At 46.9% G+C, this 13,320-nt stretch overlaps 1 protein-coding gene across 1 annotated transcript; it reads right to left on the bottom strand.

The window, feature by feature from the left end:
- Window positions 1-559: 559 nt before the first annotated feature.
- Window positions 560-1,213, bottom strand: LOC125527417 (NAC domain-containing protein 75-like; the record flags this gene model as incomplete). The annotated part of the gene is made up of 2 exons (XM_048691924.1): window positions 560-858; window positions 1,057-1,213. Coding segments are annotated over 2 exons (456 nt in total), but the record flags the coding sequence as incomplete, so codon positions are not given.
- Window positions 1,214-13,320: the final 12,107 nt, after the last annotated feature.

Below are 13,320 nucleotides of genomic sequence, written 5' to 3'. Positions count from 1 at the left end.
GTTTATTTCAGTAAAAAAAATTGCCTAAGGATGTTGTAAGACAAAATATAACTAACGTTGGCGGGCCAGAGGCCAGTAGATACCTGCTGGATCTTTGTGCCCCATTGTCGTCATGGGCTGGGCCTATTAAAAAGAAAACAACCCTGGGCAATCTACAGCCAAGTTGAAACTTGCTCGACTTGAAAAAACAATATACGTGCTCAATAAACGAGAGAATTCTGCAAGTACAGACTGATAACTGGGATGCAGCATGGATGTTGTTTTTTTATCGTAATAATAAGTGCATGCACTTGTTTCGAAAAAATCAGAGAACTGGGAATTCGAACGGCGGGTGCTTATGCTACCCATCAAATAAAAATCATGTGCCTGAAATTTCGTTTCGAAACAAATGATTTAGCTTTATATCCACGTCGACCCTCGGCGTGATGGTTGGAAGCAAATGCAAGTTCATACCAAAAGATCGTTAACAACAATACCAACTTGCGGATGACAAGGTAGTACAACTACCAATACCAAACTAACTTATAATCTTTTTACTCCTGGCCCTAGTGTTCGTCTGGTAGAAGATCTTGCAGAGGACCAGCTCCCGCTCCTTCTCTTGCTCCAGGTCCCCGAGGTGGTACTGGTGCATCACCCAGTTGGTCCTCTGCTGGTCGAAGTTCTTGTTGGTGTGCAGCACCAGAACCTTTTTGCTGCCCGTCTGCCGGTCGTTGACCACCACCGGCAAGGTATTGCCGGTCTTATGCCACATCGCGTGCATGCCGCACTCCGAATGTATCTTGTGACGCGTCCACGCGCCCCTTTTGAACGCCCTAGAATTGTGCTGGAAGAAATGCTTTAGGCCACTCAGTGAGATACCTGCAGTATTGTGGAATACAGGTTTTAGTGTACCTAGTTGGCATTTTCATAACATCTTTGGCATGTTGCAGTCACTTGTTTCACTTTTTATTAACTGTCAAATTGTAATTGCTTCACCAGGTCTGCGTCTAAAAAGAAAAATAGAGCTATAAACAAAGGAATATGTTTGTGCAAGTAGACGGCCGACTGGTGTCTTACCTGGAAGTTTCTCAGGATGGGTGTAACATATGTCGTGCTCGCTGTCGATGGTTGGTATGAACAAATCGATGAGAGACTGAAATCTCGCGCTGCCAGCACTCACTTTGGCATCAAGGTGCTCGATCAGCTCCTGATCCGTGGGATCCAACTTGACGCCAGCCGGCAGCACGGGCCAATCCTTCTTCGACTTGCATCGGTAACTCCAGTTATATGGTACTCAATGTATGATCAATCGACTGTTTTAAGTGAATGATGAAAGATTTCGACAGATAAGTGGTTCTCCAAATCTGAAGTCCAGAATACCCGAACATGCCGCCGGGATTCTTGTGTCACCTCACGCGCAGCGTGTTGTCACTTCAATTCAATGTGTGGACATGATGAATAATTTGACCGACGCATATTAGTACTGTTACTGTACTACTTACTAGTCGTATTTAGTGTCACGATTTATACATAGGTTTAACTAACAAGTACGCACTTGAAGCCTAACTGATATATATATGGCTTCTGCAGAGCATCTCCATCATCATTATCAGTACATCCTACGCATGTGAGTTAGGATGCACTTGATGCCAGGAAGGTATCTATCCTTCAAACCAGAGGACTGCTTCAAACTAACAAAAGTACATAATATCCAACAAAAGAGGGTCGTGCTACAGCAGCAGAATACATGGCTCACTCTAGATATCAACACGAATCAAGTTGTGCATATTTGCTGTTGGCATGAACCACATCGCCGCATGTCGGGTTTGCAAAAGCCATCCATCGCATGGAAGCTTGATGCCTTTCACACACTGAAGATTATCTCGTAACAAGCTGTGTCGACGAATCTCTGGATACGGTGATTCATGAAACCCATGGTATGATGTGTAAACACAGCCCCCCTAGCGAATGGAAGTTGCATAGCATAGTAATCATCGCCAATGATATGATCGATGATTGGTTGGATGATCGGATAATTGTGCCCGAGGAACAAGGAGTGGTTGCCGAGCCTGTAAACCTGCCTCCAGTTGAATACGCCTGGCCCAACGGAGCTGGGGTCTTTCTGAGAATTGCAATGCCGTGGTCATAATCATACCCCAAGTTAAAAAATAAGCCAATGGCTTTCATATTCTAGCAATATGTCATGGTTCAAACATCATGTAACAATGAGAGGAAAACAGCTATGACAGCGCCTACTCATATTCTACCATAGCACTTACTACTACTGTTCTCATATCAACTCTAAGCAATAACATGCGTTGTTATAAAAATCTTGTAAATGAGAGTAACATATAGCTATCATGATGTTATGCTCATAATATGTATTCTAACAATCATTAGATGCCAATTGTTCTCATATCAACTCTAACAATAACATGTGTGGTCATAAAAATCTAGGAAATGAGAGGAACATATAGCAATGATGTGGTTATAGACATGCTATGCATTCTAAATTTGTGACAAATGAACAGGCAGTCGTATTCATAAGGTAAAGATGAGATGAGATAGAACAATTACACAATGATAGATTCCACCAATATAGGTAGCCAATTTGTGCGTCGACCACGTAAACGATGCCATCGTGCACTATAGCATCAGACAGAAATGTTTCCTCAACAGGATTGATGATGAGCCATAACCATGTATGGCGACCGAATTCCAGATAGACTAATCCCTTGTTGAACAAGGCAATGAGCTTGTAATCCATGTAGTCTTTTGATGGTGTGGGCACTTCACAGATTACAACTTTCTGCAAACAGAGGTCAAGCAAAAAGCTTGACGCGTCTCGTGCGTAGTAGGCAGGAGTGTCCGGCGGGCCGCGAGGCTCGATGGCGGCGGTATCCAATGATGGAAGGGTGATCTCTCGCTAGGTGTAGATATCCACGAGATGCCACGGACTACCGGTGTGGTGGTTGAGGACGCTCCAGTTGGCCTTCATGCCCACCCAGTAGTGGCCGCGCATGTAGGACAGGTGGACGGGTAGTGGTAGGATCGTCAAGTCGGTGTCTGGGCCACCTGCGAGGATTGGGCATCAGCAAGGAGGGTGTCTTGAAAAGAGCCGGCCGGTTGCAGACGAGTAGACGGTACAAAGACACCGAGCATGCGGCCAGACGAACTGTGCTGAGTAGGTTCATACGACTACAAATCTGCTCCAAGAGAACATCGGGGAGGGAATTCCAATCGCGGCTCTGTGTGTTAGTCGGTTCTGCCATTTGGGTTTTCGGTGCCTGCGAGCCAGCGGGGAAGTGGATTCGGGCGGGCGAGCGAAGAAGCTTCTCCTCGTGTGGCCCAGCAGTGAGCGGGGGGATATGGTACGCGCGAGCTACCAAGGAAGATGGCGCGGGCGGGCGAGCAGTGAGCGGGGGTAAATGGTGTGCGGCCGACGATGGGGAAGAGAGGAGGAAGAAGAACAAAGGAGGAAGAAGAGTGGAAGACGGGGAAGAAAGTGCATTCAATCTCAATTCTACTACTCCCACCGTCTAGGTGTGTAAGTCACCTTACGAACACCAAATAATCCCAAAACACTTAGGCATCGTACATTAACTCCCTTCTCTTTTTCTGTTTTGTGGCATATCAACCAATAAGATATGTGGGTTGTGCATGCTTTCAATGACTTGAGACTACCAAACATAACCGACTGATTTAGTGACACCAACATGCTGGTTCACCTTATTAATTACGTGTCGCATCTGCTGTAGTGTGTATTGTCACTTCACTGCGAAGACTAGTTGAATAGTTCTCTCTGACCGAGATGGGGAATAAATGGATCGCGAGGACTTCCTTTCTACAGTATCCCTATGCCTCTACGCTCACTTCACTCATTTTGCTCCATACCTAGTCACTTGTTGAAATCTATTGCCAAATGGACATGTCAATGGGAGGGAGTAAGCCCCATGCATGCATGCATGCATGCAACATGCAACACTCACACGTACACATGGACGCACGCAACACTCACGCACCCATGCGGCACACAGCACATGACGCAACACACATGCTCACGCTCAAGTGCTCAACCTACTCCCTACGTCCGTGAAAGACTGTACATTTAGAGATTTACACATTGACCAGGGCATAATTAACGCCCAAAAGTAGCAGACTTATGTGTGCATGCGACCATTGAGGTAAGAAGATTAATTGAAGGCCGTTGCATGCTGTAATTTAGGATAGACATGTAGCCTATACCTACAGCACAAGTTGGTGCATTAGTCAATCAATAACGATTTAGATTAAAGGCTAAACACATTGGAAGTGTAGATGTACATCATGTAGTACACTCTTTGTGGGAAGACTGAGGTACGACACGTGCATGCACTCACATACACAGCCAGGGCGGTTCGCGCGCAAGGATTGGACTCGTGTCACGCCTGCGTAAAGTTTTGTTTAACTGATTTCTTTGCTCTGCCAACTGACAGGTGGGACCCAGAAACCAGGTGACAATTTAACCAGTCAACAAAGTGCCACGTCGACTATGTGGCCGGTCAGTAGGGTGCAATACGGTGCTTGATGAGCTAGAGATCGCATAATCACTGCAAAACTATATATAGTGACCGTAAAGAGCGTACTGTTACATACGTTGACCGCCAGTGTATTTTTCTTGTTTCAAATTAAGCCATATTAATCGGAAAGGACGCAGTATGGACTACTACTACTAGTACTAATACTGCTTTGATGTGTCCCATCAACTCGCCGAACGAGGAGAAGCTTGCTTACTATGCCTCTCCCTCGCCCACGCGCGTGGTGGTTCGCAGGACGAGGAGAGGGTTTTGACTACAGCGCCCTCTCCCTCTCCCTCTCCCTCTCCCTCTCCCTCGCCCTCGCCCTCGCCCTCGCGGTGGACGTGCAGCAGTTCAATCAGTGTCAGATTGCCAGAAGCATATTGTATTGTAGTATCATCATTGTTGGACCTTCCGAAGAGGCGAAGAGCCAAGTGCAAGGTTCACACGAGTACGAACTGTTGAACCTCCCAAAGAGGCAAAGAGCCAAGCGCAAGGTTTTATAGGAGTTGTCGTCCTAGTAGGAGTGTACTAGTACAACTATAGCGAATGATGCTACTGTATGATGTCGCCACGTCACGTATATCCAAAGCTGTGCCACCTTTTTTTCTCAAAGAGCGTGTTGGAGCCCGTGCAACAACCACACAAGTTGCATCTACACATAACACATTTACTAGTAATAAATTCTAAAGGACAAAAGCCAGTATGCCACACAAGTTCATCTCCAACTCATGTGATAAATTTGTGCACAACTAGTCTACATATATTCACAGCGCTACCGTTCACAATTACCGTACTCCACATACACGTTATAGATGGGCTACATGTCCTCCTCCAGGTTCCAGTCCCATGTGTTCTTCATGGATGGCACGATCCATAGCGGTGGGCAACGGGAATCATTGTCGCAGCTTTCTAGTCCGGTTCCACACGATGGAGACTCATCCAAGCTGAAGCGGCATAAATCAAGGATAGCGTGTCCCAGCATGTCGTTCATCCAGCGGTGCACACTGAAGACACAACCATGCTTCATGAACAGCAGGCCTTCCGTGTCGTGCACGGAAGGTGGCATCTGCTTCACAATGGGGTAGCTGTCCCCGATGAAAAGCGAGTACTCTCCAAGAGTGTTCCTCGACACCCACATAGCATCACGGGGGTCGAACTCGGCGCCGTTCATCTAGTACACGCTGCATCCCAGATCTGGACACATGGTGACATACATAGTCAAGGTCCATGCATAATAATGTTGTGCTCAAATGTGGCGGTCAGTAATACTTTGCAGCAAATAGTACTACTCCGGTATAGAGGAAGTAAAATAACCGGCTTATTGTATATAGCCACTCTTGGCTAAATGCATGAGATAGTAAGACATGGAAAAACAAAAATGGTGGCAGCTAGTGGGTTCAAGTCTTCAAGGGCCTAGCTAACGATACGCGTCCTCCAAGGTAAAAAGCACTCCTACTAGTACTACAAAGTATACTACTAGTACAACAATGAAAGAGAAGGCGAGAGGGTTAAAAAATGGAATACCTAGGTAGATGGTGACGGTCCGATCGTGGTAGATTATGTGACCATGTTGCACATCAGTGGTACCATGGGTAACGACTGCTAAGATAGTTGATCACAATATGCCAAAGTCAGCTACAAATTTCCAGGTTACACCGAATCGCGGAAGCAGAAGCACATCCAGGATCGGCGATCTTATTTTGATCGGGGGATGACTGGTCCCTGCAAAATAATGGAGTACCGTTAGGGATGCAAATGATGGTTTGTGCATTCCGTTTGTAATCTCCCGTACCGTAGGATGTCAACCAGATGAAACAAGTCCCCTGGCTTGTCACCGCGAAGATGCGGCCTAGATGGTGCACGGCGTCTTCAAACGTGTAGGGGTACAAATCTACCGCCGCCAATATGCGCCAACATCTGCCGTTACTGCCTCCTGCATTGATGGCAATCCTTATGTCGAACACAGCGATGAGATAGTAATCGTCGTAGCCGCGTCGCTTTGTCAGCGGGTCTGCAATTGCTATCTTCTTCAATCTCATGTAGGCATCATCATACGTATTCTTGCCCAGCCAGTCTGGAAGGCCGATCCCAATGGTGGAGAAGGGGTCTACCGGAACGGCCGCACTGTTGTGGATGTTGTGCAAAATGATGGTGGTATCCGGCCGGAGGTATGCAAGCCAATCTCCGTTGGCACCGACCCAGACCTATATATAAGACGGTGGGCAGCGGAGAAATTACGGGATGGAAATGGAATAACTATGTACTACATGATCAAACTCCATTACTGACCAGCTCATCAGACAAAATCCGACTACCTCTCAACGTCGGCAACTCTAGCGGAGTCAACGTGCAACCATGGCCAGGGAGCGGTGGACTGTTCGAAGGATTGTTCCATAGAAGAACCTTCTCCTTGAGGATGCATGGAAGACCAACAAGCATGGCCTGTTTAAGCAGCGTCTTGAAAAAGTTGGTGCAGGAAGCACCGAGTCTTGCGACGGTGAGGACGTCGGAGTGGCGTGCGATTTCTCCAATAGGATCATCGTCCAAGGACTCCCAGCCCCGACGAGGAGGAGAACCGCCTGGTGAATCCATGGGAGCAGCGACGAACTGCCTTCTCTTCGGGGGGAGGGGAACTGGCGAGGAGGAGATAAGAGCGTAGTAACCGTAGGGCCTCGTCCATTCCAACTATAGATCGTTCCTCAGCGAAGAGGTGAGGCTATTATTTACTAGTACTCCCTCCGATTCTTTTTACTCTGCGCATAAGGGCAGACCCAGATACCAAGGCAGGGGCTCGCTACATGCTTTCTAGACGGAAACACCCCTGGCGCATGGATGGGAGGAGTTAGGAGCTATAAATGCCCCATGAGCCCATTGGCTGTCCGCCCGCGTTCTCCTCTCTCTGCATGTTGCATGGATGTCTCCCTCTCTCTCGCATGACTACATGCGGTGGCGATGGCCTATGAGAAGCTCGCGTGGACATAGCAATCTTCTCTCCAGAAGTGATTTTTTTTGAAAGAAAAGGATTATGGAATGTTATGGGATTGCATTATACTGTAAATAATAGCACTAGTAAGAAATTTTTGGCACTGGGTAGTAGTTTTTGGCGTGGATTAAGAAATTTTGGGTATGTTTTTGCCATTTTTTGTACACGTCAACTAGTGTCAAAAAATGTCTTACATTATGTGACGGAGGAGTACTCACTTGTACTGTAGCAGTACTTGTACTACTTTTCTCAACTAGTAGTGCGATGTACTGTACTTCTAGTCTAGTCTAGTATAGTGCACCAGTTTTGAACTCTTGAATCTCAGGGCCAAGGAGCCACAGTTGGAAGTGGAGGGTACTACTGTTCTCTAGAACCATCGATGTACTATCAATGCAGGGGAAGTACACCTGCGTAGTGGCCTAGTGGGTACTCTCGGTGCTCTATTCAGCCGCTCCTCTCACGTAGCTGGCCTACTCAGCCGCTCCTCTCACGCACACACAAGCATCCTGTTTATCAGCGATGGTTACTGCGGGGGCAGAACATTTGTGTTATTTGATACAGCGAGACTAGGCTTTTCGCTTCCATTTATGGTGGTGTAATGGATCTCGTCGAACTTTGTTAGTAGTTCCTTCTTTATGAATGAGATGAAGCAAAGCTTTTGCCTTCGTTTCAAAAAAAAAACACGGCAAGAGGAATTTCTTTTATAGTAGAGCCGATAGTGGAGTGAAGTCCATGCATGCAACGCCACAAGCTACAGAGTAGTAGTAGAGCACTTTACGTACAGAGCCATATTGCACAGTTCCCAATGCCCCGCCAGGCTTTTCCAGCTCCTCGGGCTGAATTGGGAAGCGCTAGTTTAAATATGCTACTAGCTGGAAGTTGCAAGCGAGGTGCGGCTAGGGCGAGCACGCGAGCCACGGGATGCTGGGAAGGAAAACCCGTTCGCGTGGCTAGGCTGTCCAGTGCACCCAGATTGTGGGGCCGCACGTCCGTTTGACTTCAAAACTCAAACTACCCGTGTAAAATATTGGCTCGCAGCAAAGTGTAGTAGTACTTTTTTTTTAAAGGCCGCCGTGCGTTCGGCCGGGATCGAATCCACAAAACGAGGTATACACTCCCGCGACCACTAGTAGTACTCGTTGGAGTACAACGCAACCTAGAATCGCCTTTTGCCGCTAGTAGTACGTACATTGTTCCTTACAACAAACCCCAAAGAGCATGGTTAATAGTATAGCCAGCTGCTGGCTATAAGCCAGTGCTGTGTCATCTACAGCCCATCTTATAGCCAGCAAGTAGTAGTAGTTTATTTCTTATAGCCCGCGAACTCAGCTCTATTGTACTTGCTCTAATAATGCAAGAAACCACTAAAATGCCAAGAAACTACTACCACTTGCATGCACGGCAGACTTAAGATAAGACTACCTTATCAACCATTGTACATGCTCTTACCAACAAAAATCCTCGAGTGACCTCCTACCTCTGGCCCGTCCACCTAGTCATCCTCGGCCATGGGACGCAGCTACCGCCGCCGGCAGAAGGCGAGGTCAAAATCGCCGGCGGTGCGGAGCCCATGTTGCGGCAGCCCGGATGCTAGCTCCGTCCGGCGCTCGCGGCCGCTAGCTAGCCAAGATAGCTCCGTCCAGCTGCTTGTATGCAAGGTTTGCTAGCTAGATTGGCAAGGCAGCATGGCGGCTTGCTCGCGCGCGCCGCGCTAAGGCCAGCCATCTGGCTCGAGCGAAGGCCAGCGTGGCGGCTTGCTCGCTTGTGAGTCACGCTCGGGCCAGCATGCCAACCCGTGCGGAGGCCAGCGCGGCGTCCGGCCCGTCCGGCAGAGCAGCGGCCAACTCGCTCATCATCGGCGCAACCGACGAACACGCATCAGTACTGTTTGAAGTAATGTTCAGGAAAAATAATGATTTGAGGGGGAATAACAGGATAGAAGGTCAAATGTGGGTCCCTCGTGTCAACGGTCAAACAAAATGTGTTGGTTTAAGCTGCCTCGTCAGCACGGACATGTGGGCCAACCTTGTCATAAATGGGTTTAAACAAACCTAATAGGTAGGAGTACTAGGTAGTTTTTCGCGTGGATTAAGAAATTTTGGGTATGTTTTTGCTATTTCTTGTATAATAGATTCCTCCTAGGGATGGTTGAAAGTGGTTGTTTTTTGTTAAATACTCTACATATTGTAAGTAGGAGTGAAAGTTAAGCTTTGGAAGCCAATAAGCAAGGCTAGTTACATAGTGCATATGTGTACATGATTGTAAGTAGATATCAACCATGAGTGACTAATATCTTGATGGAAAACTCGAAACTATGGAATACTAGGAAAAGAAATGCATGGTTGGAAATACTAGCAATGTTCATGTCCGTTGCAACGAATCATAATTAGAATAATACTTATTCACAAACTTGGTACAAAACACTCTAATTTTGATATACATATATCACTAGAGATATATTATGTTTCAATTAGAATATATTCCTTGGGCTGTTTTGGTGAGGTCAGGGAGGGATGTGGTTGGTTTTAAGATACTAATTATGCGTTTTTCTGCAAATTGGTAGACAAGTGGGATGTTGGTGAGAAAAGGCAACAACTTACAATCGTTAGATGTAGATCTAATGGTCAGAAACGACGGATGGTAGACACACCAGCATCACCAACTTAGTATTGTGTAGGAGTACTAGCAAGATCTGTGCATTGCACGGAACATTAAGATGCATTTTTTATAAAACACTTGTTGTGATTGACCCTTGCAGGAGTAATCCCATGTGTAAAAACTAATGATATCTCGAGAAATATGAGATAAGGTGAAGAGGATTGGGGTGTGGTGGTGGTTGGTGGCCGAACTGAGCGGAGGCATGGGGATTGACGACGCCGGCAGCGGCCACCAGGCCAGTTTGTTCGAGAGGCTTCCTTTCTTAATTGCTCAACAATGAGGTTTGTTGGAGATAAGGATGAACGAGGGAAGGCCTTGTCTGCAAATGTGGAGAGGGGTGCGGGTATCTTTTAGTTTAATTTCCATCCGTCAGATATAGATCGGACGGTCTATATTGCAAGATGGCACACGTACCATCATCACCAACTCGGTTTTTTATAAGAGAAGAAATATAAGTATGGAGATACAAACGTATTATCGATACTTGCTTCCGTAAACTAGCATCTACATTCCATTCAACGCCTCAACATGTGGGCCCTTAGCACATGTGGGCCCTTCTCGACTGTGTAAAACAAAGATTTTCCTATCTCCGACAAGGAGGGGGTGACGGCGGCGCTCTTTTTGTCTTGCTCTAGTCCTAGTAGTCATACTAGGTGGTCTAAGCACGTGTAGATTTATTCTTTTTCACATCTCGTGTTCGGCATACTGCCATGACTATTCATGAATAGACGGTGTGAGAGACTGAGGCAATGATAACAGATTCTTTGTGTCTATGTGTGTGGAGGATAGAGAGATACATGTACATGGGGCTTTGTGTCGTGTAACATGGAGACACATATACATAATTAGAGAGTGAGTGTGTGAGATACACATGCAGACATGAGGAGAGATGAGGATCCAGGTAAATGGTTGTTTGTGCGTGTCTGTGTGTTTGTGCACGCGTTTGTGTGTGAGAGGGAGCGAGTGCATGTGGAGTAGAGAGACCACTGATGATGTAAACCTAGTATAAGGGAAAGGGGAATGGTGTGACATGTGTAGTAGCGAGATAGCACGGGTGCAGGCGGGGGGAGCAGACTATTTGGAAGAGACATCGAGTGTGTGTGAGGGAGAGGGGTGTGAGAGGGAGAGAAAGAGAGAGCTAGCCCTGGGGAGAGAGAGAGAGAGAGAGAGGAAGAGAGGGGGCGAGAGGGGTCGTTTGTGTCCATAAATGGCGTATATATAGGGAGACAATGTTGATGTTGTCCAAAATTGGCCTATGAACGGAGACGCAAGGGAAGCGAGTCATCGTTTGTGTGATAGGGACTTCATGAGAGAGCTAGAATAGATGGTGTAGAGAACAATGTGCAAAATCGAGAACGATTATACATTAGGGAGCTATGCAAAGAGTCACGACATATATGTATACAGGGAAGGAGCTGGAGCGGGTTCGCATGTGGGAGAGATAGAAAGAGGAGAGTGGTGCACAAGGAGACAAAGTGTGCTTGTTTGCAGTGGGGGTGGTGTGTGAGGTGAGTGCGCAAGAACCACATAACTAGGGAGATAGACGATTGGGGGCGACGTTTTGTGTGTATGGGAAATATACAGTCTACATAGTGCGTGTGCTTGGGTAAGAGAGATAGCGGGAGACCTAGAGAGTGAGGGAAGAGATGAGTGCATGCCCGAGAGACAAAGTGATAGAGACCTATGTTGGGGTCCAGACTTTACAAGAGAGAGGGGTGTTAATGTGCTCGTGTGTTGGTGTTTGGGGGAGAGAATGACTTCTCTTTGTGTGTGTGTGTGGTGGGGGGGTTGACTTCAGATAAAGAGTGAGGTGTCTATATTTGAGGGACTTTAGCGTAATTGAGATATTGTGCACTCATGGTTGATCAATTTGTTTGACAGTTTGTACTATGAGATAACGATACTTTTGAACATGCGTGATATACCTTGGTGTACCAGAATTGCAAACCTAAGATTGGAATTTTGGAATTTGACTCCATCATTAGCATTTGTAATTCATTTAAAAGGAGGGTACATTTTTAAGCCGGGATTTCGTGATTTCAAATTCATATATCAAACCTAGAGATATACACATACGGGCATGTTCAAATTTTATAATCATCCACTTTATTCATACACATAAACATTTTTGCTTTTGTCATCATATTTAGGATAAACACATTTGGAATTTCATTTGAATTGGACCGTATGATGGTATTTGCTTGTAGTAGCTCAATGATCCATATTTGAATTGAATGGAAAATCTAAGTTTCGAGTTGGAGACATTGATTTTCAGAACTTGCATATTTTTTTGCGTGCAAAACAAACAAATTGTCGGCCATGATATCATAGTCAGCCGTACGAGAGCAGAATACTTATAATTTTAGGTGCCAAAAGCTTTCAAACTTCCCCCTCACATCGAAATATCACGCGCCCGAAAGTTTAGCCATGCAATATTCCTGTTTTACCCCTGCCACATGAATGGAAAAGGGCTGCTTTGGTAACTCCATTGTTTTCCCCTCTTTTCCCCCAACATTCTTCCCCAGAGCCCCTCCCCTTCCCCTCCCCGACCCCCCCGCCCAACCATGTCAAGCTGCCGAATCTAGTCCTCTGCCGCAGCGGTGGACCTCACACCCCGCCGGATCTACCTTCTTCACCTTGGAACCCCCAACTACCAACTCACCACTTCACCGGAGCTGCTTCAGCAACTGGCTCGTCCACTACTCCAGATCTCCTTGACCGCCATCATGGTCCATCGCACCGGATCTGCTTAACCGGCGCCCTCGTCCACCACAGCGTAGGCCCTTCAGTGACTCCCTCGTCCACCCCTTCGCTGGCCCTTCATACAAGCCCTCGTCTGCCGCAACAGATCCGCCTCACCGAAAGCACTGTACAACGCGCCCGCCAAAGTCTCCGTCCACTGCATCGGACCGCTCCACGGATGCCATATTCAACTCCACCGGCCCTGCTTTACCGACGCCACAGCCTCATTAGGTTATTTCGATTTGTACTCCTTCGGTTTTTCTCTTTACCGTGCAATTGTTCACTTACCACAGATGAGCTTTCTTGTATGTCGACAGGCGCCACAACCGTAGCACCGGAGCTGCTTCAGCGACGGCGACAGCCGGCCCAAACTCAACCGCAACATGAGCACCATCGATG

This window comes from Triticum urartu, unplaced genomic scaffold (assembly GCF_003073215.2).
Source record: "Triticum urartu cultivar G1812 unplaced genomic scaffold, Tu2.1 TuUngrouped_contig_3831, whole genome shotgun sequence".
Lineage (NCBI taxonomy): Eukaryota > Viridiplantae > Streptophyta > Magnoliopsida > Poales > Poaceae > Triticum > Triticum urartu.
Note: the sequence above shows the minus strand (reverse complement) of the source record. Positions and strands in the feature narration are given on the sequence as shown.